Source organism: Podarcis liolepis, assembly GCF_965112155.1.
Source record: "Podarcis liolepis genome assembly, chromosome: 13".
NCBI lineage: Eukaryota > Metazoa > Chordata > Lepidosauria > Squamata > Lacertidae > Podarcis > Podarcis liolepis.
In genome coordinates, this window is record NC_139573.1 from 38133870 (window position 1) to 38150176 (window position 16307).

The window sequence follows — 16307 nt, forward strand, 5'->3', positions numbered from 1 at the left end:
GTAAAGACAGACTTAAGATACTGGAGGAATGGCCATGGGGGCACGGTTCAGAGTTAGGTAGGTTTTCGGAAAAGGATGCCAGCAATGCAAGTGGGCAAGGAGTTTCTGATCCCATCTCAGCCATGCTCTTGTTTTGTTTTTTAAGGGTGCTTGGGAAGGATCTGGGGGCGTTTTTCCTCGTTGGATTTTTGTCATTGCTAATTGCTTATTAAACGTGTTAGATATTTTGCGACTGCGCGTAGCCTTATTTTAAGGAGCAATTCGTACACCAGGTTAATATGCTGTGGCGTTGCAGGGGGCAGGGCATGCTGCTAACTTGCCTGTTTTTTGCTCCATTCCAGGAAGGCAGAACAGTGGCCCCAAAAGCTCATTATGCAGCTGATCCCCCAACAGCTTCTGGTAAGAGGCGAGATCGAGGTGGTTGTAGGCAGAGCCTGTCACAGTGTTAGGCTATAACCCAGGGGTGGAGGGCTTTTTCCAGCTCAAGGGCCACATTGCTTTCTGTGCAGCCTTCCAGGGGCCACATGCCAGAGGTGAGCGAGGTCACAGGCAAAAAATAAGTAAATAGCCAGTGCAACTACTAAACCTTGCCATTGTACAGGATGCTGGTTTCAACGCACAGTTGCACATCCCTCCCTGTCACGGCTAAAAATTGGCCGCTGTTTCTTTGATGCTAAAAGAACCAAGTCAGCGTGAGCCAGCGGCCTACAATGACTCATGCAACCTTTCACCAAATTGTACCTGTATATATAGAGTGGTCAGTGTTAGTGTTGAGCGTGGGTTGGTTGGATGGTAGAAAGCTGGTTACGTTTGGTGTGTGAAAAAGCTGTCGGTCGTGGTTGGAGAAGAAGACTTTTTAAGAGTAAAAGCAGCAACACTCCTCAAGAATACGCTTTCTCAAAGACTCTTTTGTGCCAACTAAGGTCCAAGGACTAGGCAACAGAGTAGAAAGGAGGTCAGAACCTTTTCTTTTTCAAACACTGTCACTCCCTACTATTCATTTGTGCAAGAGAAAGGCCCTCATCCAGCCCACCAGTGCAGCCAAGCACCAGTTTAAGACAGTTACAGCCTCCTCTCCTGATTCAAATCACACACAGAGAGAGACACAGAGAGCTTGGCACCATGAGCACACGGATGACGTCATGCCCCCAATCTCCTAATGGCCGCCCCTGAACAGCATCCATGCTTTTAACGTATCATTTTTGTTTGTTCCATTTGGTCAGCGATATCTTTAAGCTACTGAGAGATCAAACAGGCGCAACATAAGTTGCACCTATGCTGCATCAGGTGCGGCGCTCAATCGGCTGCACGACTGAGTTTGAAACTCCCTTGTGCAGCCAATCCCTGCAGAAAACAGCCAGCCCAGCCTGCTTGCCTGGCGATTCCCAGGTCTCTTGTGTTAGTTTCTGTTTTGTGCCACTGTGCAGCTGCTTGGAATCACAGGACTCTGTTTACATTCCAGAGACCTTCCAGGCTGTTGGAAGTCTCACGGAGATGGGAGACGGATGTAACATACTGGTTTCCTTTTCCTTTGTTCCTTTGTTTCAGTTGCTCTCTGCTTTCATAGAGAGAGGGTGTCTTTTTTGAGAGCCAGTGTGGTGTAGTGGTTAGGAGCGGTAGACTCGTAATCTGGTGAACCGGGTTCGTGTCTCCGCTCCTCCACATGCAGCTGCTGGGTGACCTCGGGCTAGTAACACTTATTTGAAGTCTCTCAGCCCCACTCACCTCACAGAGTGTTTGTTGTGGGGGAGGAAGGGAAAGGAGGTTGTTAGCCGCTTTGAGACTCCTTCGGGTAGTGATAAAGCGGGATATCAAATCCAAACTCTTCTTCTTCTTTTCTGTCTGCGTAGCTTAGAAATAAAACTCTTTGCAATGTAGCCATAAATCTCATCACTTCCGCATGCTGCTGGAAACTCTGCTTAATGGGAACGTGCCTGAGGCCTCATCAAAGGCTCAGGTTGTTAATTACCGTATTTTTCGCTCTATTGGACGCACCAGACCACAAGACGCACCTAGTTTTTGGAGGAGGAAAACAAGAAAAAAAATATTCTGAATCTCAGAAGCCAGAACAGCAAGAGGGATCGCTACACAGTGAAAGCAGCAATCCCTCTTGCTGTTCTGACTTCTGTGATAGCTGCGCAGCCTGCATTCGCTCCATAACACACACACACATTTCCCCTTACTTTTTAGGAGGGAAAAAGTGAGTCTTATAGAGCAAAAAATACAGTATTCTTCGGAGGCAATTCCGAAGGCTCGGCCGGAGGAAAATGAGGCTTTATCAGCTTGGCCGAGCGGAGATGGCGACATCTTGCACTGCAGTTCCCAGACACCCAGCAACCAGCTGGCTGCCGGGTGCTTAGGAAGCACCGTGCAAGAGACTTGCAGCCCACCTGCGATGCAGTGGTGTCAGGCGATGGGATGCAGGGGGGTTGTCAAAGCGGAGTTATAGATAGCAGATGGGCTCACCAAAAAACGTTTGGTTTGCCGTGCGCAAGCTCAGGCTCCTAACTGTGCTTTTCCTTTTCCCCTGCAGACGACTCTGGGCCACCTCTTCCGCAACTCGCGCATGGTGCAATTCCACTTCACCAACAAGGACCTGGAATCACTCAAGGGCCTCTACCGCATAATGGGCAACGGATTTGTAAGGCACTACAGGGGATGGGGGGGGGGCGTAACTCAGGTGATTCAGGTGGCATCTCCTCAGGGTGGGTTGGGCAGGTCAGGCCAGTCAACATGATTATACAAGCCTCCCATATCTCTCTGCAAACCGACCGACCGATCGGTGCGTCTGGCTGTTAACCAGAAGGTTGGCGGTACGAGCCCACCCAGGGACAGCTGCGGGCAGGATTCCTTCATGTCAGGGGGTTGGACTAGATGACCCTTGGGGACCCTTCCCATTCTGTGGTTCTGTGACCAAACTTTGAGGATACGCAGAACACAAGGCAAACACAGGATTGATTCCCAGTTGCCCCCACCACACTACTTTCTTGCCAGAGTGGCTGTTCAGTTTTGAACGTCCCTGATGGTAGGAGGTGGGTTTTTCACCCGGAGGGTGGCTTCCCTTGGGAATTCAATTTCTTCCCAAGGGGACACAGTCTTGCAACAGACAAACCTTGGCCGTAGAGGGCAGAACCTCCCATTTATAGGCGGAGCTTCTTGGTTATGGGGACAGAACCGTCATCTTCTGAATCAGGCAGCAATAATAATCGGGCAGCAGTAATTATTATTATTATTATTATTATTATTATTATTATTATTATTATTATTATTAATTTGGACCCTGCCCATCAGACTGGGTTGCCCCAGCCACTCTGGGCGACTTCCAGCATATTTAAAACATAACAAAACATTAAATGTTAAAAACATCCCTATACGTGGCTGCCTTCAGATGCCTTCTAAAGGTTGCATGGTTACTTTTTTCCTTGACATCTGACAGGAGGCCATTCCACAGGGTGGGCGCCACCACCGAGAAGGCCCTCTCCCTGGTTCCCTGTAACTTCACTTCTTGCAGTGAGGGAGCCACCAGAAGACCCTCGGAGCTGGATTTCAGCGTCCAGGCTGAACAATGGGGGTGGAGAGGAGGAGATGGGGGGGGGGGCAGATAATTTTCTCTGTGGGCCGGATTCTGTAGCACAGGGGTGGCTAACCTGCGGCTTCCCAGCAGGCATTGCTGAGCTCCATCTCCCATCGCCCCGACGATTGGCCTTGCTGGCCCCGGGGGCTGCTGGGAGTTGGCGCCTCAGCTGCGCCCAGAGGGCCGCAGGTTAGCCACCCCTGCTTTAGCAGATGCATCCTTCTCGTCGTCACATGAGCAGGCGGGCTGCGTCCACTTCCCTCACACGACGCCCTGCGAGGTGCGGGTGCTGATGCTACTCTACTCCTCCAAGAAGAAGATCTTCATGGGCCTCATCCCCTACGACCAGAGTGGCTTTGTCAACGGCATTCGGCAGGTCATCACGAACCACAAGCAAGTCCAACAGCAAAAGGTGAGGGCAGCTGTTTCCCCTGAAGGCACAGCTCTGTTCTCTTCGGCTGCGTACGCACAATACGCTCAGAGTGCATTTTTCTCCTCAGAGAAGTCTGGGTGCGGCTATTGTTTCAGAAGCGTTTCTGGAAACTGTAGCGATGTGAGGAAACCGCAAGGCCCAGAATTCTTTGAGAGGAAAAACATGCCTCAAATGTGCTTTTTAAGAGTTAGTTCAAAGGTATACAGAAATGCATACCCATTGCAAAAGTATCTTTTTTTATAATACACAGAAATAAAACAGCTGCTTAATATAAAGAAAGAACAAGGGCAGAAAGGAGAAAAGAAAAGAATAACCTCAAGAGATGCAGTGATACCTCGTGTTACGGACGGGATCCATTCCGGAGGCCCGCCCGTAATGTGAAATCCCCAAAACTCAAAGCGGTGTGTCTGCGCAGGCACGCGGTGCAATTTGGCGCTTCTGTGCATGTGCGAAGCGCGATTTGGCGCTTCTGCACAAGCGGCAAAACCTGGAAGAAACCCGTTCCGGTACTTCCGGGTTGCTGTGGGACATAACGCGAAAAGACAAACATGAAGTGGACGCAACACGAGGTATGACTGTACAGACAGTAGGGCTGGGTGATTGCCGGTTTTCAACATTGCAATACAGTATATCACCAGCTAACCATTGCGATATACTGATATATCACTGTGTCTGAAATAAGGATGGAGCTATGCAGAGGCGTTGGCTGGCCTCACGGTTTTCCCCACATTGTGATTTTTGCAAAGCACATGCACACATAATAATTCGCAATATATTGCCAGGTCAAAAACTGTGAAGCCGATATCATGGTTTGGATTTCAAATTGGTTTTGGATGATACGTCACCCAGCCCTAAGCAAGAGAATAAAAAGAGAGAAAAGCTTGGAGGAAAGATAAAGAAAGATAAAAGGACTTCCCCCAGCTCTCTGTCCTGCAGCCAAATATAGTATTCACTCATTAAGATCCAACCATTCTGTCGTCTATAAACCAGTATTTTTTCAATCTTCAAATCCAGATATTACAAGTTTACGTTCTCTTTTGTTCAAAAAGTCCACAAGTTCAAATGGACTTTAAAAGTATAGTTTGTATTACAGCCTTTACCTCCTTGTCTCTCTCTTTTCCCCCACCCAAAGGCACATTGGACCGCCACATGTTGAAATCTCTATAACTCTCTCTAATCTCATCGCGCACTGTCTTCCAGCTGCCGTTGGGTGCCACAGCCAAAACGAAAAAGCCCCAACATCACAGGCCATTTCTAGTAGTGTTTCCACATCTGCCTCTGACCTGTAAGCCTGGGGAGAAGACCCTCCAACATTAAGCTATTTGGCCATGGAAATGACTTGTGGGCACATCAACTGGAGTTTCCAGCCTCACTCCAACTATTTGTTGCATGGCTTTTATGTTTGCTAGCGAACCGCGTGCTTCCTTGTGCACAGGTGGAGATTCATTTGCTCAAACGCCTGCCTCGATTTCCATAAGCCTTTAGTGACAGAAAGATACAGGCTATTATTTTATATCTTTATTTTGGCTTAGGTGGTGCCTGGCCAACTTAGAAGGTCTTCTCTCCTGGCTTTGGAATCTCCCCGGTCTCTTCGTTCCCATTGCGTGTCCCACCCCCCTCCTCAAGTGCTCATTGTTCTCCTGTCTCTTCCTCTCTTTGCAGCAAATGGGAGGGTCCCAGCCCCTGGGATCCGCGGCCGGCGCACAGCCATTCCTGGCAAAGCAGCCTGGCGCTTTGCCGGTGACACAGGGGGTCCAGCAGCAGGTAAGAAGGGGGATGAGAAAGGGAGAGAGAGTGTGTGTAGAAGAGACATGAATGGAAGAATGTAGTATTATTCAATATGGAGCAATGGTGGTGGGAAGTTAAAAGGGGGAAAAATTGTTAACATTTATCAATAATAATAATAATAATACAATTAGGGAACCTATCTTGGACTTTTCGTAGGAAAAAGAAATGAATGGTTATGCGACACCTTGGCTTAAAAGAAATATTGTTTAACAGAAAGTGGATGTTTGTATGGATCAAAAGTTTTAAGTAATCATATTTTCTGGGGTTTTTTATGTAACCAGCAGATGGAAAACCGTTCTTTTGTTAATGTTTTTTTCTTCTTCTTTCCCCCTCTCTTTCTTTTCTTTATTTCTGTTCTCCCTTACTTTTCTGTTTTTACTTATTCGATTTGTATCTTCTGCAGTTGGGATTTTACTGTATTATGGGATGATCTTAATAAAAAAATCTTAAAGGGGGGGAGGAGGAAAAAGAGAGTGTGCTCTAGTTGTTTGCCCGGCGAGGGCGGGAAGCAGCCGTCATGAGGAGCAATGAGGGGAGGCTATCCGTTGGCAACTTTAGCATCGCACTGCCTGCGCTCCTTTCTCATTGGCCACCTCCCTGCGTAATGCCCTCCCTTTTTATTGCAGATGGGTGGGCAGCAGGTGAGCCCTGGCATGCCTCAGGTGGGAATTCTGGAAGAGCAGCAACGGCAGCAGGGCCTGGTGAGTCACTTTGCAGAAGTGTCTTGAGAGGGGGACTCATGCCGCCCTTAGGAGTCCCAGTCTTTCATGCAGCGCACCCTCACTGACCCCATGGGGCCGAATCCTAAAACCCAAAGGGAGATGTATAGGGCAAGGGGGATACCTCTGGGGATTAACCTGGCTGCCTAATATCCTAACATTTCCGAGCACAATTCAAAGTGTTAGTGTTGGCCTTTAAAGCCCTAAACAGCCTCAGTCCAGTATACCTGAAGGAGCGTCTCCACCCCCACCGTTCTACCCGGACACTGAGGTCTAGCGCCGAGGGCCTTCTGGGGGGTTCCCTCCCTGCGAGAAGTGAGGTTACAGGGAACCAGGCAGAGGGCCTTATCAATAGTGGCGCCCGCCCTGTGGAACTCCCTCCCATCAGATGTCAAGGAAATAAACAACTACCTGACATTTAGAAGACATCTGAAGACATCAGGGAAGTTTTTAATGTGTGGCATTTTAATGTATTTTTAATCTTTGTTGGAAGCCGCCCAAAGCGGCTGGGGAAACTCAGCCAGATGGGCGGGGTACAAATAATAAATTACTATTACTATTATTACTAACTGATGTGGCACTTCAGTTAGAAAACCCAGTACTCTAGCAACACGCAACAGGCCTAAATTTTATCCCTGCCACACTTGTTTTTCTCTTGCTGTCTCAGGCTGGCAGAAGCAGGCTAAGCGTGAGGTAATAAGACAGTTCTTTTACCCATGAGTACTTTTTTGCCAGGAAAAAACCCCGCTTTCTCACAACAGCCTGTCTTCCCTTCAGGGAAACCTCTGTGGTCTAAACCACGGAGCCTCTTGGGCTTGCCAATCGGGAGGATGGCAGTTCGAATCCCCGCAATGGGGTGAGCTCCCGTTTCTCTGTCCCAGCTCCTGCCAACATAGCAGTTCAAAAGCACGCCAGTGCAAGTAGATAAAAAGGTACTGCTCTGGCAGGAAGGTAAACGGCGTTTCCGTGAGCTGTGGTTTCAGTCATGATGTTCTGTTGTGCCAGAAGTGGTTTAGTCCTGCTGGCCACAAGACCCGGAAAGCTGTCTATGGACAAACACCAACTCCCTCGGCCTGAAAGTGAGATAAGCGCCTCAACTCCATAGTTGCCTTTGACTGGACTTAACCATCCAGGGGTCCTTTAAAGGTAAAGGTAAAGGGACCCCTGACCATTAGGTCCAGTCGTGACCGACTCTGGGGTTGCGGCGCTCATCTTGCTCTATTGGCCGAGGGAGCCAGCATACAGCTTCCGGGTCATGTGGCCAGCATGACTAATCTGCTTCTGGCGAACCAGAGCAGCGCACAGAAACGCCGTTTACCTTCCCGGCGGAGCGGTACCTATTTATCTACTTGCACTTTGACGTGCTTTCGAACTGCTAGGTGGGCAGGAGCAGGGACCGAGCAACGGGAGCTCACCCTATTGGGGGGATTCGAACCGCCAACCTTCTGATCGGCAAGTCCTAGGCTCTGTGGTTTAGCCCACAGCGCCACCCGTGTCCCTAGGGGTCCTTTACCTTTACCTATAATACCCTTTTGCAATCTGTCCGCTACAGAAGCATTGCAAATAATACGCACACCTGCTCTGGGTGGCGGCCAATTTTTGTACCTATCAACTGAATCACTCACAGAGACGCATGTGCTGCTGTTGGTCCCGGATGGCATTTATTAGCTGCCCCCTCCATTTAGGCAAATGGAGGGTTTGGGTGGCAGCCCGTCTTGTGGGTCAATCTCTGCATTGCCCTTTCACGTGTCTCTCATTCGCCAGGCACTGTTAGATTGGAGGATGCAGGCCCAACCTAACCCTGAGCTGGGGTGAAGCCAGCAGCACCACTTCACTGGGTGGGAACAGCAGGGCAGGGCAAGGCAGCACGGCCTGTTTCACCTCAAGCGCCGAAAGGGGATTCTCCACCCCTGGGAAGCCAGAATGGCAAACTTGACCATGTTTCCTTCTTTTCCCGCCCCCCAGTTGCAGCTCCGAGTGCAGCAGCCTCAGCCAGCAGCTCCAGCCACCAACCAGCCTCCGCAAGCACAAGGCCCCCCCCAGGCCGGGCCCCAGGCCACACAAGCAGGCGCCATGCTTAGACCCCAGAACCCTGGAGCCAATCCTCAGCTCCGCAGCCTCCTCCTGAGCCAGCAGCCGGTAAGGGCAATCTCCCTCCTCTCTCCCATGGCATCCTGCTTTTGAAAAAAACCCCCATTCATTTACTTAGAACCATAGAACTTTCGAATTGCTCATTAGCGCCAGGCGAAAACGTTCCTCTTTAGCCAGGCCTTTGGCTGATGGACATCCGATGCCCCTTTAAAATGTGTTATTGGGTTGCTCTTGTTTTTGTTTTTATTATGTATTTTTATGTTTTTATCTTGTGGACTCCCGAGACAGGTAGGTGCAGGGCGGTATACAAATTTAATAATAATAATAGTAATGAATGGGTTGAGAGGGGATTATTGGTTTGCTTGTGTTCTTATTTTTATTATGTATTTTGTGTGTGTGTGTGTATATATATATATATATATATATATATATATATATATATATATATATGCAGTTTTTGGTGTCTTCGGGTGTCTTCCCGTGTAAGAGTTGGGGTGTCTAGGCGACGTTTCGACGAGGTCTCACTCGTCATCTTCAGGCTGGTGCTTTCGGCTTCTTGTTACTGGAACAGAGCAGGATCTCAGTGTTTGAGTTCCTATAAATACTGTTGAGGGGGTGTGGTGTATAGCCTCCAACGTTCTGGGCAGAGAGGAAGTTCCCAGGTTAGTGTGTCTTTTCTTCTTTTGTTCCTTAATTACTTGAGGGATATCTTGAGTGATTTCTTGAGTGATATTCTGAGTACCACTTAGGTGGGTCATTAGGTGTGGATTAGTTGCTAAAGCTTTCGTGTCTTGACCTCTTGAGCTTGTGAAGAGTTTTTCTGAGAAGATGGCTGTACTGCACTTAGTTGTGCTCTGGCTTGGCTTCGTGTATAGGGGCGAGCTGTGGTTTTGTGCCCTGTGTCAGCCAGATCTGTGTAGGGATTGCAGGGGGGTGCAGCATCCGGAGGTGCCACTATGGTTTGGCTACTGGATGGTGTCTGTAATTTATCTGTGGAGAGGGTCTGGGTTTGGGTCTGGTGTGGTTGATTGGTGATGGCGTTCTGTGTGCCTCTGGTTCTGGTGTCGGTTTTTGTGGGGAGGGCTAATTTCCAGATGTCTGGCAGGCGGGACGTGTCGTCACGCTTGTTCATGTTGTGAGGGTGTTTCTCTATCTCGATGGCTTCCATGATTATTCTCTTGTGGTGATGTTCCATGTTAAAGAGCAATTTGGAATCTGCAAAATTAATTTCGTGTCCTGTTTCTTTCATGTGTTGGAAAAGAGAGGAAGTTTTTTCTTCTTTTTTGACGGCATTCTTGTGTTCTGCGATACGTGCATTTATTCGTCTGTTTGTTTGTCCAATGTACGTGGCTGGGCAGACTTTGCAGGGTATTTCATAGACCCCTTGGTTTTCCAACTGGATTTTATCTTTGGGGTTTCTGAGGATATTGGCTATTTTTTGGTTGGTGCAAAAGGCTGTTTTGATATTGTGTTTATGGAGGATTTTGCTAATTTTATCTGTAGTGCCCTTGATATAAGGAAGGAGGGCCATGCCATTGTTTTCTTCTGTGTCTTGGTTTTTGGGGGGTGTTTCTTTTTGGATTAGCTTCGTAACCCTGTTTTGCTGGTATCCATTGGCGATTAACACATTTGAGAGATTCTGTAACTCAGTTGTCAAGTGGTCTTTGTCAGCCAGGCGTTTGGTTCTGGAGATGAGAGTCTTGGCTACGGAGTTTATTTGTGCAGGGTGGTGGTGTGATTGTGCATGTAAGTAGCGGTTGGTGTGTGTTTTTTTCCGGTAGATAGTGTGTCCTAGTGAGCCATCAGGTTTTTTGTAGATTAGGACGTCAAGGAAGGGAAGTTGGTTGTTGGCTTCTATTTCCATAGTGAATTGTATTTTGGGGTGTAGGCTGTTGAGATGTGTGAGGAAGCTATCTAGTTTTTCTTTCCCGTGTGGCCAAATTACAAAGGTGTCGTCAACATATCTGAGCCAAAGTTTGGGTTTGTGTTCTGACTTGTCTAAAGCATTGGTTTCAAAGTGTTCCATGTACAAATTTGCGATGACCGGTGAGAGGGGTGATCCCATAGGTGCTCCTTCTATCTGTTTGTATCTTTGTCCATTGTGGATGAAGTACGTGTTGGTTAGGCAGTGGTTGGTCAGGTCCAGGATGTATTCGGGGGGATTGTATTTGTTTTGAATGGCTGTCAAGGCTTCATTAATGGGCACTTGTGTGAAGAGAGATACAACATCGAAGCTCACAAGTAGGTCATCGGGATGTAGGTTTTGCTTCTTTATTGTTTCTATGAACTGGAAGGAGTTTGTAACGTGTGAAGCGATGGATTCTGCATAGGGCTGAAGTTGCTTAGCGAGAAATTTAGTGAGATTTTGTAGAGGTGAGCCTATGGAGCTGACTATTGGTCTGAGTGGTGTTCCTTCTTTGTGTATCTTGGGGAGACCGTAGAGTTTGGGGCATCTGGATGATTTTTCTCTGGGGATGATTCTTAGCTGGATTTCTTCACTGATAGGAGAGGCTTTTATTTTGGATTTGGTGGTTTTTTCCAGATAGGTGGTGGGATCTGTTTTTATAGGTTGGTAGGTAGGGTCTTGGAGTAGATTTGATAGTTTTGCTTGGTAGTCCGATGTGTTCATCACAACAGTGGCATTACCTTTGTCTGCTGGGAGAATGATTATGTTGTTGTCTTTCCTCAGGTTGGTGAGTGCTTTCTGTTCTTCTTTGTGTAAATTGCTTCTGGGTGGTTTGCTGGAGCAGAGGATGTTGGTGACTTCAAGTCTGATTTTATTGGCTTCATCTGGGTTGATTTTGGTTAGGCTAGCTTCGACTCCGCATATGATGTTTTCCGTGGGGATGCGTCTCGGGGCGACTGCAAAGTTGAAACCTTTGGAGAGTACTTTGGTTTCAGTTGAGGTGAGGATCCTGTCTGATATGTTATGTACTGTTTGTTTCATGGGTTGTTGTGGAGGGTGGCTGGGCTTCTGGCGTTTCTCTAGTTTGTGGAGTTTGTTGGTGTGTCTGTCTGTTTTATGTGAGGTCTCAGTTTCAGCTCTCCAGACGGCTAGTTGTTTGCATTTGTCCCAGAGTGCAGGGTGGATTTTGTTACAGAGTTTGAGGTGAAGAGTGAGCAGATCTTTGTTGGTTTGGTTTAGTAGGTATCTTTTCTTATGTATTTCGTTTCTGATTAGGGATAGTTCAGTTCGTTTCAGGATCCTTTCGGTAGCTGGGGTTTTAGAGTGGAATTTAAGTTGGAAGCATGTGGGAATTAAGTTGTTGTCTCGGCAGTTGCGTAGGAACAAGAGATCACATAAGATGGTGGCTCTTCGGATTTCTAGTTTCTCGTAGGTTCTTGTCAGCTGGAAGGTTTCCTCCCCGTAGAGGTGAGATATTTGCTTTCGTAGATTTTCACGGGTACAGGAATGCAGTTTTTGGTGTCTTCGGGTGTCTTCCCGTGTAAGAGTTGGAAATCTATGAAATACCCTGCAAAGTCTGCCCAGCCACGTACATTGGACAAACAAACAGACGAATAAATGCACGTATCGCAGAACACAAGAATGCCGTCAAAAAAGAAGAAAAAACTTCCTCTCTTTTCCAACACATGAAAGAAACAGGACACGAAATTAATTTTGCAGATTCCAAATTGCTCTTTAACATGGAACATCACCACAAGAGAATAATCATGGAAGCCATCGAGATAGAGAAACACCCTCACAACATGAACAAGCGTGACGACACGTCCCGCCTGCCAGACATCTGGAAATTAGCCCTCCCCACAAAAACCGACACCAGAACCAGAGGCACACAGAACGCCATCACCAATCAACCACACCAGACCCAAACCCAGACCCTCTCCACAGATAAATTACAGACACCATCCAGTAGCCAAACCATAGTGGCACCTCCGGATGCTGCACCCCCCTGCAATCCCTACACAGATCTGGCTGACACAGGGCACAAAACCACAGCTCGCCCCTATACACGAAGCCAAGCCAGAGCACAACTAAGTGCAGTACAGCCATCTTCTCAGAAAAACTCTTCACAAGCTCAAGAGGTCAAGACACGAAAGCTTTAGCAACTAATCCACACCTAATGACCCACCTAAGTGGTACTCAGAATATCACTCAAGAAATCACTCAAGATATCCCTCAAGTAATTAAGGAACAAAAGAAGAAAAGACACACTAACCTGGGAACTTCCTCTCTGCCCAGAACGTTGGAGGCTATACACCACACCCCCTCAACAGTATTTATAGGAACTCAAACACTGAGATCCTGCTCTGTTCCAGTAACAAGAAGCCAAAAGCACCAGCCTGAAGATGACGAGTGAGACCTCGTCGAAACGTCGCCTAGACACCCCAACTCTTACACGGGAAGACACCCGAAGACACCAAAAACTGCATTCCTGTACCCGTGAAAATCTACGAAAACATATATATATATATATATATATATGTATATATATATATATTCATTTTATGTTGTGAACTTCTCTGATATCTATGGATGAAGGGCGGCCTTCAGATTTAATAAATGATGATGATGATGATGATAACAACAACAACAACAACAACAATAGCCCAGCCCTGCTCAGTTCAAGTCCTGTGATTTTGGTGCAAGAGAATGAGTCGGTTCAATCTTATGCATAACAGCGTTTGAGCTGTTTCAAGGCAATTTCACGAAGGATCTGGATTGATCTGGACCCGTGCAAGAGCTGTTTTGGGAATGACAAGATTCCCCCATTTAGCTCTGCCGATAGGAGGGTCCACCGTGATTCTCTTGGACCTAGAATCATAGAGTCGGAAGGGACCCTGAGGGTCATCTAGTCCAACCCCATTGCAATGCAAGAATAGACAGCTGTCCCATACGGGGATCGAACCTGCAACCTTGGTGTTATCAGCACCGTATTCTAACCAACCGTTCTCTCTCAGTGGAGGAAGCCTGCTGGAGGGGCCAGCTCCTCCTTAGGAATATCCAAAGCAGGGCCAAGTAAACTGCTATACAGCGGTGCCTCGTAAGACGAAATTAATTCGTTCCGCGAGTTTTGTCGTCTTGCGGTTTTTTCGTCTTGCGAAGCACGGTGTCGGGAAAGTTTTGGAAAAGCTTCAAAAATCACCAAAGTCTTTAAAAACCTCAAAAAAAGGCTACCACACCGCGTTCTATGAGTTGCTCCTCGAAGTCGAGTCGCAACTGTATTAACGGTGTTAAGAAAAAGGAAACAAACTTGCAAGACGTTTCCATCTTGCGAAGCAAGCCCATAGGGAAAATCGTCTTGCGAAGCAGCTCAAAAAACCCTTTCATCTAGCGAGTTTTTTGTCTTGCGAGGCATTCGTCTTGCGAGGTACCACTGTAGTCCTCTCCAGTAGAGTTCAGTCCACTGCTATCTCCCTGTCCGGTTCTGTCCTGTCTTTACTGGCAGAAGAATCGGAGAGTTTTTGTATAATCTCCAGGGCCATCGGCCACGAAGCTTTTACTATTAACCTAGATGTATATTCAGTCCTTCACCAAAGGCCCACCCCACCCCTGCTTCTTTCAGAGAAGGGGTGTCCAACAGGTCGATCGTGATCTACTGGTAGATCCCCAGGAGGTTTTGGTAGATTGTGGCCGATTGCTGGGTCCCTTTCCTTAGCGCTGGTAAAATAGAATCCTGCCCCGCCAACTCACCCTGCCCTCCAAAATAGAATCCTGCCCCGCCAACTCACCCTGCCCTCCATTGTTGCACGGTCTGGGAAGACAGAATTTACTCAGTGAGGCTGTTTGTTTGTTTCCCCAGCAATCTGTTGGCGAGTGGCTGATCCCCTTTCTCCCACGAGCTGTGACCTGAACCCCTAAAAATGGGGCTATCCTCCTCCTTAAAAGCTCAACAACTTTGACCTGAACCCCCAAAAAGGGTGTAGATCACTTCCAGTTTTTAATTCTGTCAATAGATTGCAGTCTCTTGGGAGTTGGCCCCCTCCCCTGTTTTAGAGGAACCAGGGTCCAAAGCCTATACTGAGCAGGTACACACTGCAGCACACCTGACGTGCTGGCCAGGTGGGTGAAAGGAATGGAATCGCCTTCTGGAAGAGGGAGAAAATAGCCCCACGGCCTCTCATATGTGGAGAGATAGCCTTGTGCCTTGTGTTAGCCACTCAGGGCAGACCCTGGTACCTAGGAGAAAGGTGGCGGCAGCAATATTTGAGAGAGGAAGGGATGGAGACTTCTAAAGATGGAAGTAGTTGCATTCGGAAGGTGGGATGCTGAGGGCGAGACGGAAAGGAGCAATCGCTTTGCGCTGTCCGCTCCGCAGTGTTGCTAAGAAGGTGTACCTGTTTGAAGACTCGTCTCCTCTTTCCGCTGTGAACGAATCATCTCTTGCCCTCTGATCTTCTCTACCTTCCCTCCTGCACAGCCCCAGGCGGGAGTTCCTCAATCCCAGCAGCCCCTCCACCACCTCCAGCAAGGTTCTCCGGGAATGTTGCCCCACCAGCCCATGGGAACAGCTCTGGGGCATCAGCCTCCTGGACAGCAGCAGCTCCAGCTCGCTGGACAGACCCTCATGCACCAAGCTCCAGGACAAGCGTGGCCAGGCCAGATGGGACCGCGGGCGGCGCTGCCAGGTAGGATGCGCGAAATCTGCCTAGAACCAAACAGCCAGATGCCTTTGCCCCTCCGGAAGCAGCTGTATCTAAGAGCTGGGGGGAGGGTCTTTGTTTTTGGCCCAGAGAGTGGCAGGGAAGAAACAGGGAGATCATCAGCATCTTGATGATACCTCACCCCAACTTCCCCAATGTTGGCACTCAGCAGCTTCTTATGGGATAAGGAGCTGATCTTTGCAGAACTCCACAACACAGTTGCCATGGGATGGAGTCTGCTCCTGCGAGCAGAAGCAGTGCCCCCCCCAACTTACAGAGCCAGTTCTGGAAGATAAAAAGGACCCCTGACCATTAGGTCCAGTCGTGACCGACTCTGGGGTTGCGGCGCTCATCTCGCTTTACTGGCCGAGGGAGCCGGCATACAGCTTCCGGGTCATGTGGCCAGCATGACCAAGCCGCTTCTGGCGAACTAGAGCAGCGCACGGAAACGCCGTTTACCTTCCCGCCAGAGCGGTACCTATTTATCTACTTGCACTTTGACATGCTTTTGAACTGCTAGGTGGGCAGGAGCAGGGACTGAGCAACAGGAGCTCACCCCATTGCGGGGATTCGAACCGCCAACCTTCGGCAAGTCCTAGGCTCTGTGGTTTAACCCACAGCGCCACCTGCGAAGATACCCCATAGTTGATCAAAAAGAATCGGCAAGAGTTACGCTCCCCTCGTTCCTCTCAAGTCAAGGCAACCAAAGCTTTTCTCGGTGGCAAAACCAGGCTGAAACAGGACTAGATAATCTGCTTCCACCTTTCTCCTTGTCTATAATGGCCTTCCCTGCTGTATCTCCCCCTCCCAGGTCAAATGCTGATGAACGCTGGTCCCCGGGGCCCAGTCTCCCAGCCAGGTTTGCAGCAGGTTCCTGCCCCCAGCATCATGGAAGACGACATCCTCCGAGACCTCATCTGATGGCGGAGGCTCCTGCTCCAACACCACCTGGGCTGGAGATTGTTTCTGCGTTGTGGACAGTGCTGCTCTTCCGGAAAACATTGCCATCTTCCTTTCTTTGTGTGTAATATGCCCCCCCCCCCCCCGGTTTGTTAATAAATGTTATCCTCTTCCCTTTGTGTCTTGGTCTTTCCTGAGA

At 48.5% G+C, this 16307-nt stretch overlaps 1 protein-coding gene across 4 annotated transcripts in view; it reads left to right on the plus strand.

Moving 5' to 3' along the window:
- The window catches only part of MED25 (mediator complex subunit 25), a 29392-nt gene extending 13111 nt beyond the window's left edge, over positions 1 to 16281 (plus strand). For 2 of the 4 annotated variants that reach the window (XM_083469691.1, XM_083469693.1), the window contains exons 13-20: positions 342 to 399; positions 2534 to 2641; positions 3813 to 3986; positions 5670 to 5771; positions 6422 to 6496; positions 8480 to 8653; positions 14986 to 15193; positions 16020 to 16281. In XM_083469691.1, coding sequence (XP_083325817.1) covers positions 342 to 399; positions 2534 to 2641; positions 3813 to 3986; positions 5670 to 5771; positions 6422 to 6496; positions 8480 to 8653; positions 14986 to 15193; positions 16020 to 16129 — 1009 coding nt within the window. In that variant the 3' untranslated portion in view covers positions 16130 to 16281. The remainder of the gene's footprint in view (positions 1 to 341; positions 400 to 2533; positions 2642 to 3812; positions 3987 to 5669; positions 5772 to 6421; positions 6497 to 8479; positions 8654 to 14985; positions 15194 to 16019) is intronic. The other 2 variants (XM_083469692.1, XM_083469694.1) reach the window with 1 other exon arrangement.
- Positions 16282 to 16307: the final 26 nt, after the last annotated feature.